The 23,889-nt window shown below is 44.9% G+C and overlaps 2 protein-coding genes across 3 annotated transcripts in view; one reads left to right on the top strand and one right to left on the bottom strand.

The window, feature by feature from the left end:
- The window catches only part of POLR3B (RNA polymerase III subunit B), a 166,449-nt gene extending 153,724 nt beyond the window's left edge, over nucleotides 1-12,725 (top strand). For both annotated transcript variants that reach the window (XM_088478926.1, XM_088478925.1), the window contains exons 26-28: nucleotides 2,626-2,739; nucleotides 10,125-10,298; nucleotides 12,301-12,725. In XM_088478926.1, the coding sequence (XP_088335052.1) occupies nucleotides 2,626-2,739; nucleotides 10,125-10,298; nucleotides 12,301-12,430 (418 nt within the window). In that variant the 3' untranslated portion in view covers nucleotides 12,431-12,725. The remainder of the gene's footprint in view (nucleotides 1-2,625; nucleotides 2,740-10,124; nucleotides 10,299-12,300) is intronic.
- The window catches only part of LOC148517249 (uncharacterized), a 270,769-nt gene that overhangs the window by 66,646 nt on the left and 180,234 nt on the right, over nucleotides 1-23,889 (bottom strand). The gene's annotated exons all lie outside the window — the stretch shown is intronic.

Below are 23,889 nucleotides of genomic sequence, written 5' to 3'. Positions count from 1 at the left end.
TTTGTCATGATGATGGGCATATTTTTATGTGGAGGCCTGGAGCTAGAGCTCCATCTGCCCCATGATTAAGCTAATCTCAGGGGGCGTGAACCAAATGGAGAAGCTGGACATGGTGGGAAACGAGTGGATGGAGCAAGTGGAGTGTTAGGAGTAAGTTGATTTAGGACAACTGTACAATTCCTGTTCAAAGGGGCAGTGGCGTAACTGGCAGAGCCGGATTTAGATCTCATGGGGCCCTAGGCAAGATACCTGTTTTGGGCCCTCCTCCCTCTAACTATGTTTTCCCTAATACCTTAACCTAAACAACTAAACTAACCCTAAAACCCTAGCCCCTAAACTAACCCTAATACCCTAAGTTTTTCCCTCTTAGTACTATCAAGGTGGGGGGCCCTCTCCCCATTACATACAGGCTGCTGTGCTCCACTGTGAGCTGGATCCTCACTCTGTCACTCAGATTCAGCCACTAACTGACTGGCTGCCAGTCTGCCACTGTCTGTGCCTCTGCTCCTCGCTGGGTGATGTCTGCTGCTGGTGGCCAGGGCTGCCATTAGAAATTGTGGGGCTCGGCACTGACAAAATAGACAGGGCCCCCCGTCCATTTGTGCAACTCCAGCACTGCAGTCTCTCTCTCGAGTTACAGCCAGACTCCCTTGTGTCTCCAGCCAGCTAAGGCCCTTCTGTGTCCACTGCCAGCCCCCCTCCTTCTGTGTGTCCTCTGCCAGCCCCCCTTCTGTGTCCTCTGCCAGCCCCCCTTCTGTGTCCTCTGCCAGCCCCCCTTCTGTGTCCTCTGCCAGCCCTCCTTCTGTGTTCCATGCCAGCCCCCCTTCTGTGTCCCATGCCAGCCTCCTTTCTTAGTCTTTCCCAGTCCCCACACTTAAGTTCTTGTTATTGCTCCTATAATGCGACAGCTACACCGCACCTCTCGGTGTCGCGGAGTGACGTTATAAGCGCCGGGCTGAGTGTCCGAGTGAAAAAACTCCAGCAGAACACGAGCGCCGGGTAACATGTCACGATAATATGCAGGCGGATGGGCAGGATGGTTAGCGAGCAGACGGACGATCAGCGGGATGAATTGTGGGACCCGGGACTCCGGTCCTGCCAGTCTTCCCCTGATGGCGGCCCTGACAAGTCTGGCAGAGGCTGCTGTGCTGAGGTGGCAATGAAGCTGGCTGGAGTTTATGGGGCTGGGCGGCGGGCCATGGACGATGACCCTCCTTCCCTCCGTCCTATACACAGTCTGTGACAGGCAGTGCAGACAGCGGCGCTGCAGCAGGACTCTGGGGAAGTGGGCGAGTCCGCATGACGTCACACGGTACTTGCACACTGCTTCTCCGGGAGAGTTTTTACCTGACAGATTTTTTAGGGCAAAGGGGCCCGTCCACGGGCCACTTGGGAGCCACCGGGCCCTTGGTGAGCGCCTAGGTTGCCTTATGGGAAATCCGGCCCTGGTAACTAGGGTATTTGGAGCCCAGGGCAAGATAAAAATTGGAATCCCCCCCACCCACCCCAAATATGTGCGTGCCTGGAAAAAGTGGGCATAGCCACTGAAAAAATGGAGGGGTGTCAACACCGTTTCTCGTCACTCTGGAAACACTACTTTACATTCCATATGCACCCAGTAGTAGTGCCCCTTATGCAATGCCCACTGCAGTAGTACCCCTTATGCAATGTCCCCAGTAGCAGTGCCCCTTATGCAATGTCCCCAATAGCAGTGCCCCTTATGCAATACCCCCTTTTGTAGTGCACATTATGTAGTGCTCATTATACAGTGCCCCTTATGCAGTGCCCCTTATACAGGGCCGCCAGTAGTGCACCTTATACAGTGCCCCTTACATATATAACACACAGATACACAAAACACAATACTTTCCCGAATCCCCTCTCCTGCGCCTGCCGCCATCCACTCCTCCTGCTCGGCACTATGGGAGAGAGGTTATGATGTCTCTCGCTCCACTCCCCATGCGGGAGCCAGAAGGCGGAGCTCATAAGTGAGATCCAGCCTGGCTTCAGCCCTGGGTGCAGCAGCCAATGAGAGTCTGTCTAATTCTCATTGGCTGCTAAAACAAACACACCACCGCTGGGTAGTACACTCACTGTCAGTGTACTACCCATCGCCGGTGTGTTTGTTTTACTGTATTAGTGCTGTCCACACTACACACTGAAACCATTGACCTGGACGGTGGCACACACACACACGCACAGCCGGTCCGATGGCGCCAATGGTCCGTGCCCCGCCCAACCCCCCCTAGTTACACCACTGCGAAGGGGCAAATGTTCTTCTGCACAAACTACTCTGAAACCACCAGTTTCTATTCATTTTAATCCTTATGCTAACATCTAAACCAGGGGTGGAGAATAAACAGCTCTCCAGCTGCTATTGAAGTACACTTCTCAGCATGCCCTGCAAAAGTTTTAGTATGCCCTGTTGGCAAAACTGTGATAGGGCATGCTGGGATGTGTAGTCCAACAATAGCTGGAGGGCTGCCTATTGCCCACCACTAATCTAAGCAGTAACTTAAAATTGTTTTACATTGCTGGGAATTTGCTTAATGTAAGAGATGTATAAAACTCTTTGTATTCACTGTGGTTGTGAATGTGAAATATGATCTGTATTGTCTCTTTTAGTGAACCTCTTGAGGCCTACATTTACTTCGGACCTGTGTACTATCAGAAGTTAAAGCACATGGTACTGGACAAGATGCATGCTCGAGCTAGGGGCCCCAGGGCCGTTCTTACACGGTAGGTGCTCCAACCAGCAAATATGCCAGAAAATTGCTTAACCTTTTCTTAAAATACAAGGCGTAGATAGGGCTACACCTCACAGGTAGATACTGAAAATCCACAAGATTATATTTCTTGAGAATAACACATTGAAATTGGAGAGAGACAAAAAATTTAAAGGGGGGTTTGAATGGAAACATTTGAGCTACCCCATAATCTCTTGTTTTGGCGAACATCCAATCAAATCCAATCTCATTAGATTTTAATTTTTTACAAATTCCTATTTTGTTTACCATTTTTTTGTTTGAACCGAACTAAATACCAGACAAAGTGGGCACGTTCTTTGCCTGCAGATTGTACCAAGCCCTTAAAATGTAACCGTACATCAGTGTTATATGGGGCTGAGATATCATTGCTTTACTCAGTGATCACGTACAGATGTGTTCACGTCCCCCTATATGCAAGTCGTGCCGAATATCGCTGTTTGGCGCCACAGACTTTGCCACTTAGCCTCCCCATGTAACTTTTTCTTAAACTGTGCCTCTTAATGTGCTATACTAATCATAAGTACTTCATACACTATTAGCGAATTAAGGCGCAAAATTTCGAAAATGTTCGTAATCCTATACTGTAGGGCCTTCGTCTTTTTAACACTGAGATTGGGTACTATTTCCAGAATTTTGCGTCTTAATTTGCTAATAGTATAGTAAATACTGTATTTAGGATTAGCATTTTTTGTTGCAAAATAATTAGCATAAAGTAGCAGATTAAGCGATGTGTGGCGCAGTTCACTCATATACAGTATGAGAGCATGGTTATGCTTCATCTGCCGTCTGGTGCAATAATGCTAGGTGTATGGATAGCTTTGTTTTCTAGTACTGGCATGGGCATTTTCAGACATATAAACGCTTTGGCGTGTTTTCCCTGTGTGTGATTGTTCTCCTTGTGCCCTAATTTGGTTGTTGTGTAGACCCCGCAGCATCTGTTTCAGACATATTTAGAGAAGGCTGCTGCGAGGATGTCAGTGGATGTTATCCAAAGCAAATACCAGGGCCGTGTTTAACTTGCTATTCTGCTCAGCCCCAGCTAGAATGTTAGCATGTGCCATCCTGAGAAATAAAAACTCTCCTTTCTTTCTATCACACATTCATCTCTTCATTTATATAGAACTAGTCACACTGGTATAGGCTATGTGCATTCTAATTGCATCATGTGTCATTTAGGGCCTCATTTATCAACGAGTTTTATCATTCACAACAAGTGATAAAACTTGTTGTGTATGATAAATAGTGCTCCAGCCAATCAGCTCCCAACTGTCATTTTTCAAACAGATGACAGTTGGGAGCGGATTGGCTGGAGCACTATTTATCATACACAATCAGGGTTATTAAATATGGGAGCGATAACATCGTTTTTGCGTTAATATCGCACTTTTGACGTCATTATCGCAGGTTTGACTTTTACACCGTATTCAATTTCAAAGACTTATCGCAGTTTTGAAAAGTCTTTGATAAAAAACGGGGATAACTTTTCACCATTGAATAGGTGTCGAAAAAAAGTGCAGAATTGGGGTTTAGGGGTGCAGGCTTAAAAAAAATAGCCTGCACCCCTGGGAATGACATTTAAAAAAGAACTGTCAAAAAAAAGTTTAAAAAAAAAATAGGGACACCCCAAAAAATTAATTTAAAAATTGGGGTGAAAAAAAATGGGAAAAAATTGTTTAAGAATAGGGAAATAGGTTCAGGGCTATTCTGCAAGTATGCGGCAGGTGTTTTGAAGAATAGAATTATAGCGGCAGGTGCACAAATGCAGAATTTTTAAAAACTTACTTTAGGGACTTAAAAATATGCTAGTACCCATTTTCATGTACCCCAAATTTGATGGGACCACTAAAAAAACTAAAAAAATAACCTAAGTGCTCTTCTGCATCACTTCTTCAATGTTGGGAAAAAAACACCTGCTGCGGCTATTTAAGTCCCCGACTTTCAATTAAAGGCTAAAACGGGGGTACCCATAGTGATCCCCCATGTTTTTATTTAGGGGGGCCTTACAATTTTTTTAAGGAAAAATTCGTAACTTTACGCAAATCCAACTTCGGAGTTTCCCGTTTTCGTTAATTTTATATTGAATACAGGGATAAGCGGGAGCGCGCCCGATACTTTAACGCAGGTAAAAACTCCGATATGAAACGTTAACTTCGACAGTGAAGTTAACGTTTCATATTGAATACCCCTCAATGAGTTGTATCACTTGTTGTGAATGATAAAACTTGTTGATAAATAAGGCCCTGAGGAGCTCATTCAGACCCGCTCGCAAGTTGCGGACGCTCACTGGCAAAAAGGGGCCGGATATTTAAATGAAGTGCTCGCACTACGTTTGCGTAAGGACGCCCACTATGTTTTAGCGAGCTACGGCAAAGTGCATTCACAAGTGTATAAAGACGCCTCTTTGCTACTCGCAACACCCGTCATCTCCGGGAATTGTAGGATTAATCGGGACCATCGAAAGCCATCGGAGCTGCTCGCAGCCCTTGAGGTTGCCTTAACCAAAAACAGATCGCAAAGACTGGCTTGCGGATGTGCTTTGCGAATTATACGCATGTGCAGATGGCCGAATTTCGCTCAGAGCGAGCGCAACTTAGCGACCGGGTCTGAATCAGGTCCTGAGTCTTGTATTAGCCTGTGATTAGTACAGTGTTTCTCAGTAACACTACGCACTTACTTAGGATGAAAAATAGACAACAAATCATCAAGTTCGCCCTTTTATAAAAGTCAATTGTGATCTAGGGGAAAATAAATAACCCCAGTGTCACAGTTTTCAGTTTGACAGAAGAGTGGGTTCTTCTTGACCCCAAAAACGGCAGTTGGATAACTACTGTACCATGGTACTTACAGGTGCAGCCCGTTCATAAGTTCTATGATAGAAGTTCTTGTCATCACTTCATGTGGTAGGAGACCAACACTCCACAACTTAACCACTCTTACGGGCTTCATTCCGACCTGGCCGCAAGCGCCGAAGCGCTCGCAACTGGTTCGATAGTCCCACAGAGCCGGCTCCGTCGTGCGCATGCTCGAGACCCGGCTAGCAACGGGCGCTCCGTCGCTAGGGGTTTTGTAGCAGACGGGGCGAGCTGTCGATGTTGAGTGACAGCTCGCCACATTTGCTGGGCGGACCGGGGGCGTGCCCAGCCAAACAAAGGCGTTCCAGTCGGAACGCTTGCCGTTTGGTGGCGGCCCCACTGGCATCATTGATGTCGTCAGTGGGGAACTTCCTGCTCAAACAGAGCAGGAAGTTCCCTGGGGCTTACGAGTGCCCAGACCCAACCTTAGGATCTGGTCGTAAGCCCCGATGGTCGCGATGGTGATGGCCATCAGCCTGATCGCAAGCTAAGCTGTGGGTGGTAACCCACAGCTTAGCTTGCGAGCTGGAGGCAGCACTTCAAAACAAGAAGTGCCCGCCCTCATTCAGAGTGAGCGACCGCTTCTTGCGATCGACTCTGAATGAGGGCCTTTGTGCTCTACCCACGAATGTAGTAGTGCATAAGTTACTGTAATAAATATTAATGCTTATGTAAAATAACCTGTTATTTTACGGGTAGTTGTTAAGTGGAAAATATAATGACAAATGAAATTAAATTCCATACACGTCCTAAACATTAGGGTCTTCCTCTCCTATGTGGGCACCTAATGCAATTCTTGCACAAAACAAATAATAATAATAACGGGATCATTGTGATTTCCCGTCATGACAATGACATTGTTGGCAACGCAATGTCGAGCACAGTATGCCGACATGGTACTAATATTGTAACCGCGTCAGCACCATAACTTTTTAAACATAATGGAAAAAGCATCATGTTTAACGTTATAATGCCATCCTGGTTACAGTGCTTTTACTAACATCAGTACCGCGTTGGCACACTGTGCTCGACATTACTCTGCCGACAATGTCAGCAGCCTTTACTTTGGGCTTACATTCCCTGATTTCTCCCCAGGTAGTGAGACAGAGCTGGAAGGTTGTCTCACCCAGTTCTGTACCTACACAGCTGCTGCCTGCACACCCGGCTGTTACCTAACTCTCTAACAAGAAAACCAGCACAGGTCTTATGGAACGGAGGCCAACTCTCTCTCCATTTACATTTTACTTAAGATGAGTGTAGGGAAAAAGACAACTTTCTGTTACCAAACTAAAATTTCACAGAGTTTTACAATAAGATGCAGCAAGGTAACCTGCTTGGAGGGACACAGACGCCTAGTACTTGCTCTGTGAGATCGCTGCAGTTGTAATAGTATAGGCAAGATGGGTGGATATTTAAAGGCTAGTATACATTGAGTCAGGTTAGTGGAGGGTGGGCTTTGCAAGAAGACTTGTCTCACCTCTTCTAAGGGGCACTGTACCTCTTCTAAGGGGCACTGTACCTCTTCTAAGGGGCACTGTACCTCTTCTAAGGGGCACTGTACCTCTTCTAAGGGGCACTGTACCTCTTCTAAGGGGCACTGTACCTCTTCTAAGGGGCACTGTACCTCTTCTAAGGGGCACTGTACCTCTTCTAAGGGGCACTGTCTGTGTTGGAAGGTGCAGTAGATGAGATCTCCTACTATGAGGGGGTGTAATACTGAGGTTAGATGTTAGAGACCTAGGTTGGGGATGTACTAGGTTGGATAAAGGGCTGACATTAGTAATAAGTAATAAAAGATATGGAGTAAACGTTAATGGCTGTGCATACTACCTGCTCAGAATGACAAAAGAGAACCCTGATATTCAGCTTAGTTTAACTTCACTGATATTCCCAGGATGATTGCGTTGTTTGTTCTGTTTCTTTTTATAGAGATTGTTGCTGGAGATAATCAGACAGGACCACGTTTCTGATTGACCACATAGATGGGGGAACGTTGGAAACGCCTTAAAATCCATATCTTATGATTTTGTTTCCAATCTTTAAACTGTTCCTTGTACTTGTACAGACCCCCCCCCCTCCCCCCCCCCATAAAAACAAATGTTATTGTTGCTGTATAGCAGTACAAGTAATTACATAAAGACAGACACATAAGCCACCAATGCATGGCTTGGGTGCCACCAGTTTGTTTCTTAGAAGTAGAGAACTGTGCACTCTAATACACAGGAATAATGCGGCTGGAAAAGCTGTACAAGCTAATTTATTCTTTAAAGCTGTAACTGCTGCCAGACAATTTTCATAGGCTTCTATGAAGCAGGTTTTTGCCTCAGCTTTTTTCCTTCTTGCAATAAACACTGAATGTAAATTTAAAAATGTTACTGGAAAGCACTGGAAACAGAAGAGACTTGTGGGTCATCACTCATAGTTTGGTCACAAGGCATCCCTGGAGTCACTCACATGTGCACCGTCACACTACACCTCACATAGGCGTTGCTCTATACTATGTATATTTCTGCATTGCCTCCTCCTGTTTCCTGACTTCTCCTGTGCTGCACCCCTTCTCTGGAACTCACTCCCCACCCTTATCAGAATGTCTACCAGCCTGCAAGGATTCAAATGTGCTCTGAAAACGCATCTGGTCATTAAATCCTACCAGCCTTCCTCACATTCTTCCAGTAACTCACACCCGCTGTCCTCCCTCCTCTTCTCTTACCTGTACATCTCCTAGTTTTTATACCCATCCCAATCCATTAGACTGTAAACTATCACGAGCATCATCCTCTTGGTTTTTAACCTGCACAATCGTAGTCTACAATGCACTCCCACTCATAGTCAGTGACTCTGATCACTTCTGTCTGCCTTCCCAGACACCGGGTCCCTGATTGATCCTGTTAATAACTGTATCTCATTTTGTTGTAGAAGTATTTATTTTACCAGGGTTTTTTTAAGTTTTTTTTTAAAGACCCATTTTATTGATAGGATGAGAGGCAGTACATAAACGACCTGCGCAGAGGTCCAAAAATTAGAAAAGACACAGCTATAGTACATATAAGACCAACAAACTTTCAATTACTCGTATCAAATAGTCGTGTGTCCCTAATTGAAAGTCTCAGCCAATTTTAAAGTAAAATATATCATCAGAAAAGAAGAAATTAGAGTGTAGAGGGAAGAGACAAGAAGAGAAAAGGGAAGGAGGGAAAGGAAGTAGACTCAGCTGAGCACACCTACACATGAGTGGCAAAGAGTACAAGTCACGGAGGTCCCGTCCTAACTTAGAAAGATCAGTTAAGTGCAGGGGGGACCTGAAAGTGAGAGGTCCAGGGTTCCTATATCTTGGTAAAACTCTTAGATGAGCCCTGCACAATACTAGTTATTTGTTCCATAGAGTGAATGTGTCAAGTTTTAGCTATGACCTCTCCGATGGCTGGAGCCTCAGTTTTCTTCCATGCCAAAGCAATATGGCACCTGGCTACCAACACCATGTGACAAAATAATTTATACTGATGATGAGTTGTATCATGGACACGCACTGGCAGAGATGCCTAGGATGGAGCTGGCAAGGACACATATCTCTTTACAGAAGGAAACCAATTTCGGACAGCTCCACCATATGTGTAAAAACGTTCCAGTGTCGCCAATACAGACTGCAGATCTCTGGATGCATTTTGTTTAACCTAGTGGGGACATTATACCACCTGTAAAACAATTTATAAGCGTTTTCTTTTATACGCACACAGATAGAACTAGAGGCCATATGAGATAATATGCCCTCCCAGTCTTCATTATCTAAGTCTTCCCCTTAGTGACTTTTGTGTACAGTGAGGAGATAAGCCCTTTCGTGCTTGCCCCCATAAAGGCTAGAGCAGTGATTCCCAACCTCGTTCCTCAAGGCACACTAACGGTCCTGGTTTTAGTGATATCCTTGTTTATGCACAGTTGATTAAATCAAAATAACTGAGGTTCTAATTAAGTCACTTGTGCTGAGGTTTGGCTATCCCTAAAACCTGGACTGTTAGTGTGCCTTGAGGACCGTGGTTGGGAACCCCTGGGCTAGAGATTCAACTGTAGTGAGAGGTCTATTATTAAGTCGAGATGTCATTGTGGAGTGCAAATGCCGAATTTGCAAATATTGAAAGAAGTGAGGAATGGAACATTTGGTACAAACATCTGAGACTGGGGGGGAAAGGATGGATTTCGGGTGATATTGAACAAGACGATTCCGCTATTTTGCCAGCACGTAACAGCAGCTTGCTTACAACCCAGTAGAAAATCAGTATTGTTGAACAGTGGGATCAAGGGACTAAGATGCAAAGTACTTACAGTAACAGTTTTATTTTTGCCCCTGTACTATGTGATCCCCTTTTTATGTTGTATTGTTTGTTTGTACTATTGTAATTCTCCATGCATGGTGCTACAGACACTTGGGGGTGCCAAAAAGATAAAATGTAATATTATGACCTGTTATATACTTTGTTTGTAATCAGGCTTTTCTGTCCTATCCCACCAGACAGCCCACTGAAGGGCGATCCCGTGATGGTGGGTTGCGACTTGGAGAAATGGAGCGTGATTGTTTGATTGGCTATGGAGCCAGCATGTTGTTGCTGGAAAGACTGATGATTTCAAGTGATGCCTTCGAGGTAGATGTATGTGGAGAATGTGGGTTACTTGGCTATTCTGGCTGGTAAGTCTTCTTCTGGAAGTTTGCTTGCGTTCATGATTATTTACATGTATTTTGAGTTAACCATCTATGCTTAATCATGGATATCACTAAAACCAAGGACTGTTAGTGTGCCTTGAGGACCGAGGTTGGGAATCACTGGTGTATAGCGTACCAAATCAGCCAATCGGTCGACGAGACGGCCGCTGGTTCGCTTAAGCGTGTACCCAACTCAACACTGCAATTAATGAAAAGAAGAAATGCATTTAAGAATAAATTGGGCTCCAGTTGCCTAGGATTCCCACTGTTTGTCAGATATTCACACTGCTGAATTTTGAATCTCCACTCATTAGTGCTCTATAGCAGAGATTCCCAAACGCCATCATTACAGTCCAGGTTTTAAGGATATCCATGCTTGTGCACAGGTGACTTAATTAGTACCTCAGTCAATTTGTTTTAACAATCAGGACTCAAGCATCTTTAAAACCTGGACTGTAATGGCAGAAGTTTGGGAAAACTCTGCGCTATAGTATCGATCTCTAAGTGGATGTGGAAATATTCATCCAATCCGTACACACCACACAACGTACCGTTGTAGTGACACTGGTGGCATATGCATAAGATGAATTGTGAGGGTCCTGTCACTTTAGTATATGGAGTAAAAGGCTGGTTCGTGTTGTGCTCATGGGTTACAAGATAATTATGTTATGCCAAAAGCTAGGAAGGATATTGGAGTAATAACACAATGTATTTATTTTAAGTTGGAGGAATGTGTTGAGAAGCCAATAAACTTATGTCCTCTAAAGGGGGGAAATAATATTGTATTAAAAAAAGTAATTACAGTATACTGGTAGTCCCAACACTAATTCTATTCATGCACGAAGCTACAAGTCCTTTTATTGCTTTCCAATAAAAAAACAAGAAAAATTAAATGTCCATTTTCCCTGATTAATGACCCCCATTGAGGTATATCGTTAGTCCTAATATCTTTATTGATGTGCTTATTGCAAACAGTGTTATCATCATTTTAAATGTTAAATGAAGAGTTTTGATCTTTCTTGTCAATTTCTGCCTTTCATCCCATAAGTAGCATAAGTATTGTATTCCTGCTTCTGAAAACAAGCTGCTCATTTAATGAGTGTGTGCGGCTTGAAAGCATATTTACCATTAATCTGCAAGAGGACTACAAATTCAATTTACTTTCCCCAACATTCAAAGTACACTGATCACTTGCACACAGTGAAGGCAGACATTTTGAGGTTCTGCACCGATAATCCTGAACATGAAGCCTATCCGTTTTTTTGGGGGGGTTTTGTGAACCTCATCAGTATTAGACTAGAAATCCCTAATTGATGTCATTGGTACATAGTGCATGGATAGACTGTAATCTCTTGACTGTGGATCCAGCCCACAAAATGGCTGCCTGCCTTTGCTTACACATGTAGCAGTCATTTTATTGGATAGTACAGGTTTTAATGGTGATCATGTTTGAATCCAGGTGGTTAAATCAAATTCGGAGGTTACCAATTACGGCACCTGTGCTCAAGCATACTTAAAACCTGGACTGTAATGGCGGACAATGCTTTGCTATTTGCTAAATATTCATAATGCAGCCTTACCAGTGTACTAGTCCCTCAGTAATACTAGTCATGAAATAGTATTGTCTCCTGCCCTGTTACTAGCAAATATCTTGTTGAGCTGTGTGCTCATTATATGTCCTCTCATTTTTACCTTGAATGTGCCAATGGTTTAACTACTACCACCTAAGTGCAGCTGCGAAGAAAGTAGATTTCTGCGGAGAATAAATTATGTCCATACATATTAATCTTACATTTTAGAAATGTGAACTCTATATAAATAGCATTCCCACACAGCTGTTTCTGCTGGCAAAGAGGAGTGGCCAGGATGGGTGGGACGTGGGGGCAATGACTGGGAAGTGTTGAAGATTCCTCCATTTTTTTTTTTTTTTGCCTTTTAATGTAAGTAACATGTGGAAGTATGCCTTACTATTTTATGTGTTTTCTAGGTGCCATTACTGCAAGTCCTCCTGCCATGTATCTTCCCTGAGAATCCCATATGCCTGCAAGCTACTATTCCAAGAACTACAGTCAATGAATATTATACCCAGACTTAAGCTGTCAAGATACAACGAGTGATTATTTCATAAACCTTGGGCGTCTAGTGAAAAATGTAACAAAATTGGGAAAGTAAGGCATTGGCGCAGAGACTGATGGAATGTGGCACAGCTTTATTTATTAACCCCTCGTGGTCTGGAGGGCAGGCGATATGCCTACTGCTAAATTTCATTTTTGTTTCTTACATATTCTAATTGTCAGCCTTTGTATTATATCTGTAAAATAGTAAAAAAAAATAAAAAATAAAAGTTTAGAGAACAATAAATTGTCTTTGATACGAAGGTGTTTGTTTTCTTATTTATGATTTAATGTTCTATCTGCCAACAATAAAAATATTTCATTTGAAATTTTTTTTTTAATTATTGCTATTCTACAATACAGATTGGTCCTCTGTCGTATAACAGTCACATATAGAAAATGCAGATATTTTGAACTGCGCTTCCTCTGATCATAGCTGTACTGCAGGTGTAAAGGGGACCACACACTATCGACAGATTGCCGCGATCCTGCAACCCGGCTTTTCATTTGTCCTAGTGATGTAGTGAAAAAATATACTAATACTCTAGGGGACCGTGATTCAAGAAAGTTTGGGAACCACTGGTGTACGATTTGTGAGTGTGCTTGGGTTTTCCTCCACCACAAATAGGCTCATTCCTACAGCAAAGGTTTTGGAGACTGTATATATCACACTTTATCTCTATGGTACATATTTTACCTGTATGAAATGGAATCGGTATGATTCACCGCCGGCCGCACAGTTCAAATCCCGGCAGCGACAGCCCGACAGAGGAGGAAATCCCGATCGTCCCCTAGATTTAGACGCCTGTCATTTAACCCTCGCCGGGATTAAGTAGTCTAGAAGCCGGCGGTTGGGATTCCGTCCGCCGGCTTCATAAACGTATACAGTATGAAATGTATATTTCTCTGTAGAGTAGATGACGTTACAGTTCAACAGCAAGGCAATAAAAACAAGCTTTCATTTGAATCTATTTAACAGTGTATCACATGTATTTTAATAAATGAATAAATATAAATGTATTAAAGTTACTTGGTCATTCATATATTTTATTACACCTCTATACTAATGTAATAAGAGCGTTGTCTGTTCCAAGTTGGCGCAGAAACTACTGAACAGATCTTTATGGAAACTGCATCATTTTGTAGTGGAAACCCATAGACATATCCTGCACTTTGTTTTATCTCAATCCGTCAATGTAAATTGAGCAATAATAAAAAACAAAATGTATTGACATCATCAATGCAAGAGGTAGGTGTGGTACCATGCGTGTGGCCGGTAAGGGTGGGGGGAGAGGTGCTTTGGGCCCGTGTTCACTTGAATAGGGTGAACCTTTAAAAGGGGGTTAGCGAACAGAATCTAAATAATGTTAATTTTTCAAGTGCAGACAGAATGTTTTAAGCTTGCTGCACATATCTCCATTGTTGGAAACCTCTGGCTCTCCAGTGTCCATTGAACTACAAGTCCCAGCATGTAGCTAGCATGGTTTGTATGGTAAAACATTCTTCAAAAGATGGAGAACCCCACAGTCACCAAGTATAAATTTGTAGTTTGTGTACAGCCGTTTTCAAACTCTCCACCAGGTGGCAGTGCTGTGCACTTCTATGTGACACTAATTACAATAAACTATACAAATTAAAGTTTAGAAATACAACTGATAGTCAAAGCTGTTGTGTAGTGAAAGCTGGATGCCAGGCATTTTATAACTTAAGGTCAGAGCTGCCTGGCATCTCCTCTTGGTTCGTACTGTATTATATGCCGTGATTATTGTGTTGAATGTATATACTTTAAATTGTGGGAAGAGACTCTTAAGAGGATATGTCATTCGCTAGCTAAAGACTTTATGCGCCTGCTTGCAGTCAGCCATAATAGTACACAGGAAGACACTCATGGGTTAATTGTGGGATGGGGCATGGGTATAGGTGTAGTATCCTTTATGATCAAACAAATTGGGGGCCCTTTGTTCTTCAAATTTCACCAGACTTCCTGGTGTCCCCTCTCCACAGAGTGCTGCAAGCTGAGGGCTTTGGGGAGGTTCAGTGGCTGCCCCCCATTAAGCAGGTACCCAGTCAGGTGAGAAATGTTATCTGGGTTCAACCCTACCAAGGCCACAAAACAGGGCTGAGCCAGGTTTATAAGAAGAAATTCAGAGATTCAGTCCATGTTGTAACTTTTCATTCGGAAAGGCTGATCAGGAGTCCCTTCTCCTTGGTTGTTGTCCATTAATATAGGCGATGGCGGAAACATCGGGCACCACAGAGTTAACCTTTTCAGCCTCTGGGGTCCCTCTCTTATACCCCACCCACAAGCCAAGGAAAACCAGTTTCGTAGGTGCCCAGCTCTGAGTCTGATCACCATTTAACAGAGGGGGGCTGTAATGGCCCCTGAAGTTCTTCAAATCAGCTGTGGCTGCACAAGATGAGCTGTACAGCATAGACAGTACTGACATCTGCTGTCGCTCCTCCACCCCGCCGGACCAGAACGCCGGTACTGATCCGGGGATGCTGGTGGGTGTCTGGGGTCACAGCTAGCGGTGACCCCGGATTACCCGGGCTGTGGCCGGATTCAAGGGGGCAGGTAAGCGGCGGGGTTCCGCGGAGGGTACCCGCCGATAACGCAGTCCTAGGTCTCCAGGCAGGGGGCTCCCTGGGGACAGTCTGCACGTGGTGCCAGGTATTAACCTGCGCTACCACTAGACCACCAGGGACAGCGGGCTGCAGCAGAGCGGTAAAGCTCCAGCGTCCCAGGGGTTAATTGTATGCCAGGGGAGCGCGCCTTCCCCGCTGCGCAGTGCCTCTCCATAGCGGTCTGGCGGGCTGTGTGAGCGCTCCTCCCCCGGGCCCGCCTACTCTCTGCTTCTCTGCATCCATTTTCAAGAAGTGTGCAAACGCTGCTGGATGCTGGATACAGGTGGCATCGCGGTCTGGGTCCCCCCGCATACCTCTCCTCCAATTAAGGTCAGTGTATGCAGCACTGTTTCCTACCAGGTTCTGTGTCTGTGTAGTTGATCATAGTGCTGGTAGTGCAGGGATTTATTTCTGCATTGTATGTGACTTAATGTTAGCGCTGTCTTCCTGTACTCACTTCTGACTGCCAGCCATTTTACTATCCCTGTTCTTCCTCTGCTAAAGCCCTTGCGGTGTTCATTGCCTCACTGTAAGAACATTTATATGTGAGGGGAGTCACATACACTCCATTACACTCATTATGTCTGAGAGTGAACGTGATTTTCCTCTTAAGCTAAAGTGTACTACATGTAATGTACCATTAGCGGAGGGTGTTGGAAACTGAGGGTTTATGTAGGGCGTGTTATCTTATATCACACCCGATTTCTGTCACTGCGCCTGTGCAGGAACCGCCCTGGGCTTTTTTGTTAAGGCACTTACAACCCTTGTTGTGGGCCAGCTAGTGATGCCCCCTGCGTTCCCCCAGATGCGGTTATCACAACAGTCGGTAGTGTCATCACCCATGCAGGGGTTCCCCAGGCAGTTGATGGTGCCCCAGTGTCTCCCGCTTTCACCACCCCAGGTCTAGCAGGAGCCTGCGTGGGTGAGTTCATTGTCCATTACGGTGCAACACCTGAGTCATCATTGCGGTCTTTAATGTCTCAGACGGCTCAGTATGATGAGGATTTGTCGTCTGACGGTGAGATTTTTGACTTTTCGGACCAGGAGCCCCTCCGTATTAAGGAGGCGGAGTCTAAGTCTATAGTCTATATACCTGGCCTTATACGGGCAGTTCGTGCGGCCTTGGTTATTGAGGATGACTATCCCCCCGTGACCAAATCCAAATACGCCTTTAAGGATATTAAAGGTGATGCCACTGTATTTCCTCTATCTGATCAGTTAGCTGATCATTTAGAGGAGGCGTGGAAAAATCCAGGCAATTGGTTCCAGCATCAAAAACGCTTGGCCTTTGCTTACCCTTTTGTGGATAATTACTTTAAGTGGGAAACCCCTCGTCAAGTGGATTCTCATATCACACGCCTAGTGAGGAGTGCTACATTGCCCAAGCCCTCCATGTCCTCCTTAAAGGATGCCATGGATCGCAAGGTGGAAATATGCCTAAAATCCATTTATTCCCTTGCTGGAGGGGCATCCATACCGGCTATGGCTGTGTGCTGGGTGGCCAGAGCCATGGAGCGCTGGGCTGATAGCTTGGAGGGGTCTCTGGACACTGACTTCTGCTGAGCAGGCGGAGTTAGTGGGTAATCTCAGAGACTCCGCCACGTACATCAATGAGGCAGCCTTGGATATAGGTCTGACTTCCAGAATCTCCTCGGCAGCAGTGGCCGCTCGCTGCACCCTATGGTTGCGCTCTTGGAAAGCGGACGCAGATTCCAAAAAGGGATTGGAATACTTGCCCTTTAATGGACAGGTCCTGTTTGGCCCTGATCTGGACAAAATTGTGGCCACTTTGGCAGCAGCTAAGTCTGCATGTCTGCCATCAGCTACAGTCCCATCAGGGTCTGGTACTTCGTCCTTTCAGCCCTATAGGGCCCAGGGTAAGTCTAAAGTGCAGTCTTTTCCGAGACAGTCTGGGGCCAAGACATCTGCCAAGCCAAAGAAACAAGCTTGGAGTACAAGTCGGGCGATAAGCCTTCTGCTTGATGGGACGGGCCTCCTTTTGGGGGATCCCAGAGTGGGAGGCCGCCTGCTTCGGTTTGCCCAGTGCTGGTACCTGACCACCAAGGACACTTGGGTACACGAAGTGGTCTCTCGGGGGTATGCCCTCTCCTTCCGGCGCAGTCCGTCCAGCAGGTTTTGCACCACAGGCCAGATCAGAACAAAGCCCTGGAACTACAGAAAGTGATGCACTCTATGCTCCAGGCTGGAGTTATAGTGCCGGTTCCATTCTCCTAGAGGGGTATTGGTTTCAATTCCAATCATTTATGGTGCAGAAACTCAATGGGTCTTACCGACCCATCCTCAACCTCAAATCCCTCAACGAGTCCTTGAGGGTTCTTCGGTTCAGGATGGAGACCCTGCGTTCCATTATACTGCCAATGGAGCCTGGGGATTTCATGGTGTCGTTGGACATTATGGACACCTACCTGCATGTCCCCATTATCTTAACACACCAGCAATTCCTCAGGTTTGCAGTGCTCGACCAGCATTTTCAGTTCCAGTCACTGCCCTTTGGTCTGGCAACAGCGCCTCGAGTCTTTATCAAAGTCATGGCGGTGATGACAGCCCACCTCCAGTTGCAGGGGGTCTGCTTGTTGCCTTATCTGGACAACCGTCTGTTATTAGCAATGTCTCCAGAGGTCCTCCAGCTCCATCTGCAACTGATAATCTCGGTGTTGCAGAGTCACGGCTGGCTAATAAACTGGAAGAAATCCAACATGGTTCCCTCGCAGAGGATGCTCCATCTCAGGGCCCTGTTGGACTCTCAACAACAGAGGATTTTTGTGATGGAGGAAAAGATCTCTGCATTACAGGCTAGGGTACGTAGTTGGTTTCAGAGCCGCCGAGTGTCTATTCACTCAGTGATGAGGTTACTGGGCTCCATGGTGTCACTGTTCGACATGGTGGAATATGCCAAGTTTCACACCAGACCTCTGCAGCAGTTGATCCTCTCCAAATGGAATGGGTTGCCCCATCGGATAAAGACACAGACCATGGTGCTTTCTCCAGAGGTGCGTCTGTCTCGGGCCTGGTGGTTGCAGATGACTCACCTTAACAGGGGACGGGACGTCCCTTTTGGGTGGCAAATTGGGTCCTTCTGATGACGGACACCAGTCTCCGAGTCTGGGGAGCAGTGACGGGTCCACACTTGTTCCAGGGCAAGTGGACCCCTGCAGAATCTGTGCTTCCAATAAATATCTTGGGACTTTGCGCGGTATTCAATGCTCTCCAACAAGCAAAACATGTTCTCCACGGAAAACCCGTGCAGGTACAATCTGACAACGCAACCATGGTGGCTTACATAAACCACCAAGGAGGAACCTGAAGTTGGGCAGCGCTGACAGAAGTGTCCCGCATCGTGACTTGGGCGGAGGACAAGCTCCCTGCCATCTCGGCGGTGTTCATACCGGCAGTCCTCAATTGGGAAGCAGACTTTCTCAGCCATCAGGACCTGCTTCCAGGAGAATGGTCTCTTCAACAGGGAGGTGTTTCAACTCCTGGTGTACAATTGGGGCCTTCAGAGATAGACCTCATGGCCTCCCGACACAACAACAAGCCGCCTGTGTACGGGTCAAGAACAAGAGACACGGAGGCTCTTCTGGTAGACGCTGTCGGTCCGTTGGACATTCAAGTTTGCGTACCTCTTCCCTCCGTTCTCCCTTCTTCCTCGAGTGGTTCAAACATTCAAGCAAAACTCCTGTTGATAGCTCCGGCATGGCCAGACGTCACTGGTATTCAGACCTTCGGAGTCTCTCCGTAGACACTACGATGCTGTTGCCTCTATGTCCGGACCTGTTGTCACAGGGTCTTGTCATTACCCGGACCTGAGTTGTCTGTCTTTGACGGCGTGGCTGTTGAGACATCCCTCTTAAGGTCCAGGGGTTTTTTCAGCTCTGTAGTTCACACCATGCTCAGAGCTCGGAAGTCTGCGTCTGCAAGAATTTACCATTGAGTATGGCATACTTTCTTTGAATGGTGTCGCCCTAGAGGCTATGATCCTCAGGTGTTCCGGATATCCAGGGTGTTGGCTTTCCTCCAGGCGGGCTTAGATCATGGTCTTCGCCTTGCTTCTCTGAAGGTGCAGGTTTCTGCCCTGTCAGTGTGGTTTCAGCGTAGGATTGCTACTCTTCCTAATGTCCGCACCTTTCTGCAAGGTGTACTTCGTATTCTGCCTCCCTTTGTTCCATCAGTGGCTCCTTGGGATGTGGCTGTGGTCCTGAGGGCTCTCCAAGGACCGCCATTTGAACCACTGGGCTCAGTGTATTTGAAATGGCTTACAGCTAAGACTGTATTTCTTCTGGGCATTGCTTTGGCCAGAAGGGTTTCGGAATTGGGGGCTCTCATGTCGGCCTCCATTTCTCGTTTTTCATAGAGACAGGGCGAGTGCGAAGGTGGTATCTAGTTTCCACATTAACGAGGAAATCATAGTGCCGGCTTTTAATTCTCCAGACCTCTCGGTTGGTGAGGCCACCTTGGATCTGGCATGGGCTCTAAGAATTCATGTTGACCATTCCAATTCTTTTAGGAAGTCGGACTCCTTATTTGTCCTCTATGGCTTCCGGAAGAAGGGTTGGCCTGCCACTAAGCAAACTTTTAAAAAAAAAAGCGCAGTCACAGAAATTAGAGGTCGTAATTATTGCACTCAATTCAAAGTATCAGACAATTATATAACATTTATTAAAAAATAGTCACACACATTTAGGGGGGTATTCAATTAGGCTGTGAAAAGTTCAAATCGGCGATAAATTATCGCCGATGACGTCATTTTCTCATGTTTTAATTATCCCCGTATTCCATTTCAAAGACTTTTCGCAAGTTTTACATGGCAAAAAAAGTGCAGAATTGGGGTTTAGGGGTGCAGGCTTAAAAAAAATAGCCTGCACCCCTGGGAATGTCATTCAAAAAAGGTTTAAAAAAAATAGACACCACAAAAAAATAAATAAAAAATTTGTGGTGAAAGAAAAAAAAGTGGAAACAGTGTTTAAAAATAGGGAAATAGCTTCAGGGGTGTTCTGCAAATATGCGGCAGGTGTTTTCTAGAATAGGCTATTAGCGGCAGGTGGATTTTTGTATAATTTAAAAACAAAATTACTTTAGGGACTTAAAAATATGCTAGTACCCATTTTCATGTACCCCAAATTTGATGGGACCACTAAAAAAAAAAATTAAAAAAATAACCTAAGTGCTCTTCTGCATCACTTATTCAATGTCTGGAAAAAACATCTGCCGCGGCTATTTATAAACCCAACTTTCTTTTGCAGGCAAAAACAGGGGTACCCATAGTTATCCACCTTGTCTGGTCATCTTTAGGGGGTCCTACAATTAATTCCCGAAAATTCCCATTTTTATTTCGTAGCTCCCAATTCGCCGGGTCCCGGTTTCGCTGATTTTAAATTGAATACGGGGATAAAGCGAGCACGCGCCCAATACTTTATCCCAGGAAAATCTCTGATGTGGAGCGAAAAGTCCAGCATGGACTTTTCACTCCCAAATTGAATACGGGCCATAGTCTTAGTAACTAACAAAACATTAAAATAGTTAGAAATGAATAAGAATGACCTTACAAAGTAAAACTAGTAATAATATATATCATTCAATATTGATCCCTGGTTAGGCTCAGAATTAAAATATCCCCTTTTAACCTTTTTGGGAGATTGGATACAGTCGTTTATCAATGTCACGAATAGTAGAGAGACGGGAATAGTGAGAGACGGGACTGCCGGTTACGGCCCGCAGCCAACACTCGGAAGTCTGCCCTACCAGATCAACAGCTGGAGCTGATAACAGTAGTAAGCGAGACTCAGTGTATCGGCCACAGGACTTCCTATTATAACAACTACAAGCACAAGTCGCTCCCCACTGGTCAGGTCAAGCGCAGTACCATCCAGGTACTAGGGTTCATTAACTCGCGGCAAACTCTCATACTATACAGGATTGGAGTCTGAAGGTAAAAACATCTATTCAAGGGATACACATCACTAATGCACAAGTTTATTAACCTACTATTCGTGACATTGATAAATGACTGTATCCAATCTCCCAAAAAGGTTAAAAGGAGATATTTTAATTCTGAGCCTATCCAGGGATCAATATTGAATGATATATATATATTATTACTATTTTTGTCATTGCTGTAGCCCAGTAAACCAAGTAATGCAGAGATATACATATATATAAAATTCATAATAAATGCATGCACATAGACAATCGCATTTGTACCCACAATGCGTGCATATATACATACAGTTGCTGTTTGAGATATAAATTTACACACTGCACACTTCCATAAAAGGTTCCCTAACATTAAAGTGTAATATCCAATGTTTATGCAGTAATTATTAATGTTGTGTAATAAAGTTTATTTGATATCTAAGGTTTAGTACATGGTAAGACTGTGTTTGGTGTCGTACTGATCCACTGTGTCTCCACAGATTTCCGGTATCATCGGTGAGAAGATCACAACATGCGTCTACAAACTATGGACTATAGAGAGTTAAAACATTAAAATGTACTATGTAATGTTAGCAGCTTAGATTAGCATACAGCAGGAAAAAGGACAAAAAGGGTTGTTAGAGGCTGTTTGTGTCCATTCGAATTGACCTATGAACTATCCTGTAACAGAAGCACCTTTGAGAAGAACCAATGGAATCATGTGAAACTTGTCTATTGTATTGCCTATCCCTGTAAGAGTATATATGTGCGCTCTCTGACCCCAGTCTTGAGTCTTCTTGCTGTGCTGTTGACGGAGGTTTCTAATGCTGATGCCGGTATCTGGGCCCAGAGCGCGTGCGTATATAACAACTGTACCTTGGGTCTGTATGAGTTATTTGCGCTAATTGTCTTTAGATCACAGCGTGTAACCATCTGTTTTTTTATATTGAATAATAACTTTTTGTGCTTTGGAACCACATTCAAAGTCTGAAAGCATTTATTTACTGTACGACTCATTACGCTAAATAGCGACAATTTTAGAAGGTATAGACAGGATTGCATAGAGGTTTTATTTAGGTATCCATAGTTGGGGGCTCGCAGTGTTAATCATGCTTCCGGTCACTTGGTAACACTTGGTAGTGATGTCTCAGCAAAAGGGTGGAGGCGCCATAGCAGGAGAACGCATTGTGCCTTCGAAATCTGCTACCACTTTGTTGCTGAGAGTCCACTACCTGTTATTGTGGCTTTAGGAGCACTGATTGAGAATACAGGGATGAGGGAGGAAAAAGTTTGTTTTCCTTCATCGATAGTTTTTTTTGTGTGTGTTAAAAAGGGGAACTTGCATTATTGTGTATGCGACCAGCCGCAATATAGCGTAAAAGTCATAATACGTGTTGTGTAGTAGTCGCATTATTGTGTATGCGACTAGTCGCACAATAGCGTATACGTACTTCCGGTATTGCTGCCACGTGTTTTGAACAAAGCCGTTGAGAGTGCATTGATAGACAGCATTGTTGTAAGCATCTTGATCAGTGTTGCCATAGTCTGGGAAAAAAATTTCTGCGCAGGAAAAGGGTGTGTAACAGTGAGTATTTGTTGGTAGGGAGAAGAGTTCCCTAGTTAAGGGTATCATAGGACCCTTAAGGACTAGGCGCAAGGGTCGACCTAGTAGCTCGGTAGTAGATACCGTTCTAACACATAAGCAGGTGTAGTTGTCTTTGTTGTAGGTTCGGCTCCCAGTGTGATTACAGTATTCAGTGATCAGTTAGGGTTATTTGAGCATTGTAATTGAACTGCACAGTTTTGGCTAAATTGTGATTGTGAACTGGGTAGAGGGTGGACGAAATCACTGAAAAGGGTAGGTGTTATTGGAATGCCTACATGCTATCAGTTGAAAGGTAGTCAAAAAGAGATTAGGTGTGTGGGAGCAGCCTGGTTATTCTTCCATAGGTGTGTGGGCACATCCTGTTAAGACGTCCACAGGTAAGTGAAAGTATCTTGATTGTCTTTCACCAGTTTAAATCTCCATTGAAAAGCTTAGGGTTCTCCCAGAATGGGGGCCAAGCAAACGGTAGAGATGTTAGATGATGTGCTGCTGTTGGAAGCGCCGCTTGGGTCGGCACGGCATAGTATGCATACTAAGTACGGTGCTTATGCAATTAGGTACTGTGATGTGTGGTTTAAAATGATGATGAAGAGTGTTAGACCGTTTCCCAGAATTGGCAGCTTTGATAAGGAGGTATTGAACAATGTCTGAGAGAGCATCTGTATGGTGCGCTCTCGAATGAAAAAGGTAAAATATAACAAGTGTTTAAAATTATGGCAGCGTGAGGGGGATGCGTGGCTTAAAGGTGTGCACGCGATGCAAACTAGCGTCACCAGCACCTTACCAGAGAGTACACACGCAGCGCTAAACTGCGATGGGTGCGCACTGCGAGCAAGGTAGCGTTACGAAAGGTATTGCCAGTGGTTCACGTGCACCACCGCCGCCCTATGCGGATGGGGGTGTAGGTATAGTTGTTGAAAAAAAACCATAAAAATGTAACAAGTAACTTGTACCCTAAATCATAAAGAAAAGGTTTATGATGCGGATGATGAGCCTATTGTTATGTCTGCCATTTCCCATGCTGTACACATGTTAGATGCTCCACCACGACAAGCACAAGTGGTGCCGCCATCTTCATCAGTGATAGTACAGGAAGTGTTAACATCCACTGCACCCATAGAGGAAGTTGTTAACCCTATACGTAGCAGTAATAGACTAAATCCCCAGCCAGGTAACCAGGTCAAAAGTAGCAGTGCGGCCGGTCTGCATCCCATCCGGACAATAACTGTTCCGAATGTGAATGCGGATGCGAATGGTGTAGTGCCCACAAGGGAGGTGTCAATGCATTGTCCTTGGACAA

This window comes from Taudactylus pleione, unplaced genomic scaffold (assembly GCF_031769625.1).
Source record: "Taudactylus pleione unplaced genomic scaffold, aTauple2 ptg000225l, whole genome shotgun sequence".
NCBI lineage: Eukaryota > Metazoa > Chordata > Amphibia > Anura > Myobatrachidae > Taudactylus > Taudactylus pleione.
The sequence above is the reverse complement of the archived record's forward strand: the minus strand, read 5'-3'. Positions and strand labels throughout refer to the sequence as shown.